The following is a 1,752-nucleotide window of genomic DNA, read 5'->3' on the forward strand; positions in this document are numbered from 1 at the left end:
TAAAGCTTCTTCCATACGGTCATTCCAATCTCGTTTGGATTTGGAGATGACTTTCTTTAACAAGTTACATAGAGTTTTGTTGAATGCCTCAGCTAGACCATTGATGGTAGCATTGTACATTGAAGAGTTATGTCGCTTTAAGCCAAAGAGATCACAAATCTTGTTCATCAACCTACTATCGAATGGCTTTCCATTATCCGTTATTATGTAACGAGGGGTTGCTCTAATGGTAAGAAACCTCCACTTCCAACCAAGAGGTTGTGAGTTCGAGTTTCCCCAAGAGCAAGGTGGAAAATTCTTGGAGGGAAGGATGTCGAGGGTCTATTTGGAAACAGGCTCTCTACCCCAGGGTAGGGGTAAGGTATACGTACACACTACCCTCCCCAGACCCCACTAAGTGGGATTATACTGGGTTGTTGTTTTTGTTGTATGTAACGAGGAATGCCAAAGCGATAAATAATGTTTACTCTGATGAAACATGCAACATTTTCCTTCTTTACTTCATTAAGAGCAATAGCTTCAGCCCATTTTGAGAAGTAGTCAGTTGCAGCCAAGATGTATAGGTGCCCACCAGAGGACTTTGGTAGTGGTCCAACAACATCCAATCCCGAAGCGTCAAACGGCAAGGATGCAACAGTCGGGTGCAACAGTTTAGGAGGTTGATGAATAAAATTCACATGGAATTGACAAGCCTTGCATCTTCGAGCATAGTCCAAGCAATATTTTACCATCGTTGGCCAATAACATCCCATCCTTTTTATATGGAAGTAGAGTTTTGGTCCAGACTAGTGCGACCCACGTACCCCAGAATGCACTTCTTGCAAAACTTGGAGTGCTTCATCTTCCCCTAAGCATCGCAAAAGTACTCCCTCGAATGATCTTTTGTATAGGGTATCTTTGTAGTAAAGGAAGCAAGGTGCACTACGATGGATTTCAGTTCTTCTCCGTGAATTTTCTGGAAGTATCTCATAGCACAAATAGTTGATAATGGGTTGTCTCCATTCTTATTTCTCGACTTAAGAAACAACGACAAGATGCTTGAGTTCATTTTCTTCACCTTCAGCCTCATTTGGCAGCGGTACTACCCATTTTGGCAGACAGTAACTTGCGCTTGATCAGGCAAGGTTAAAGATGAAGCTAGGGCAACTAAAGCATCTGCCTTCTTATTTTCTTTTCTTGGAACATGCTGAATAGTCACATCACCGAGCCACCCCATTAAATTTTTAGCGTAATCATGATATGGGCATAGTTTAGGCTTCTTGACCTCGTAATTACCTAAAAGCTGATTGACCACTAATTGAGAGTCACCAAAGACTTGCAATTGCAACCGCTTCATTTCGACAGCCATTTCGAGCCTAAGTATTGGTGCTTGATACTCAGCAACATTGTTAGAGCAGAGTTGCATCAATGTAAAAAAGTAGGGCAGAACTTTACCTTGAGAAGTGACAAATACTACACCAGCACCAGCTCCTCCGTGATGTGCAGCACCATCAAAGTACATCTTCCATGGAGGTTGAACTTCGATGACCATGGCGTCCTTATTAGGTAGTTCGTCAGTTAGCTCCCAATCACAGGTATAGGGTGATCTACCAAGAAGTTCGCTAATGCTTGTCCTTTTATAGCCTTTTGAGGGATGTACTTGATTTCAAATTGTTGAAACTTGAGGTACAACCTTGCTAGTCGATCACTAAGGACAAGTTTTGACATCACGAACTTGATGGGATTTACTCTAGAAACCAAACGAACGACATG

General features: G+C 42.2%; 1 protein-coding gene across 1 annotated transcript; it reads right to left on the reverse strand.

Moving 5' to 3' along the window:
- Positions 1-1,081: 1,081 nt before the first annotated feature.
- On the reverse strand, positions 1,082-1,531 carry LOC138870408 (uncharacterized). Its single transcript, XM_070148209.1, has one exon. The coding sequence runs from the start codon at positions 1,529-1,531 to the stop codon at positions 1,082-1,084; it is 450 nt and encodes a 149-aa protein (XP_070004310.1).
- Between the last annotated feature and the right edge of the window lie 221 nt (positions 1,532-1,752).

Source organism: Nicotiana sylvestris, chromosome 6 (genome assembly GCF_000393655.2).
Source record: "Nicotiana sylvestris chromosome 6, ASM39365v2, whole genome shotgun sequence".
Lineage (NCBI taxonomy): Eukaryota > Viridiplantae > Streptophyta > Magnoliopsida > Solanales > Solanaceae > Nicotiana > Nicotiana sylvestris.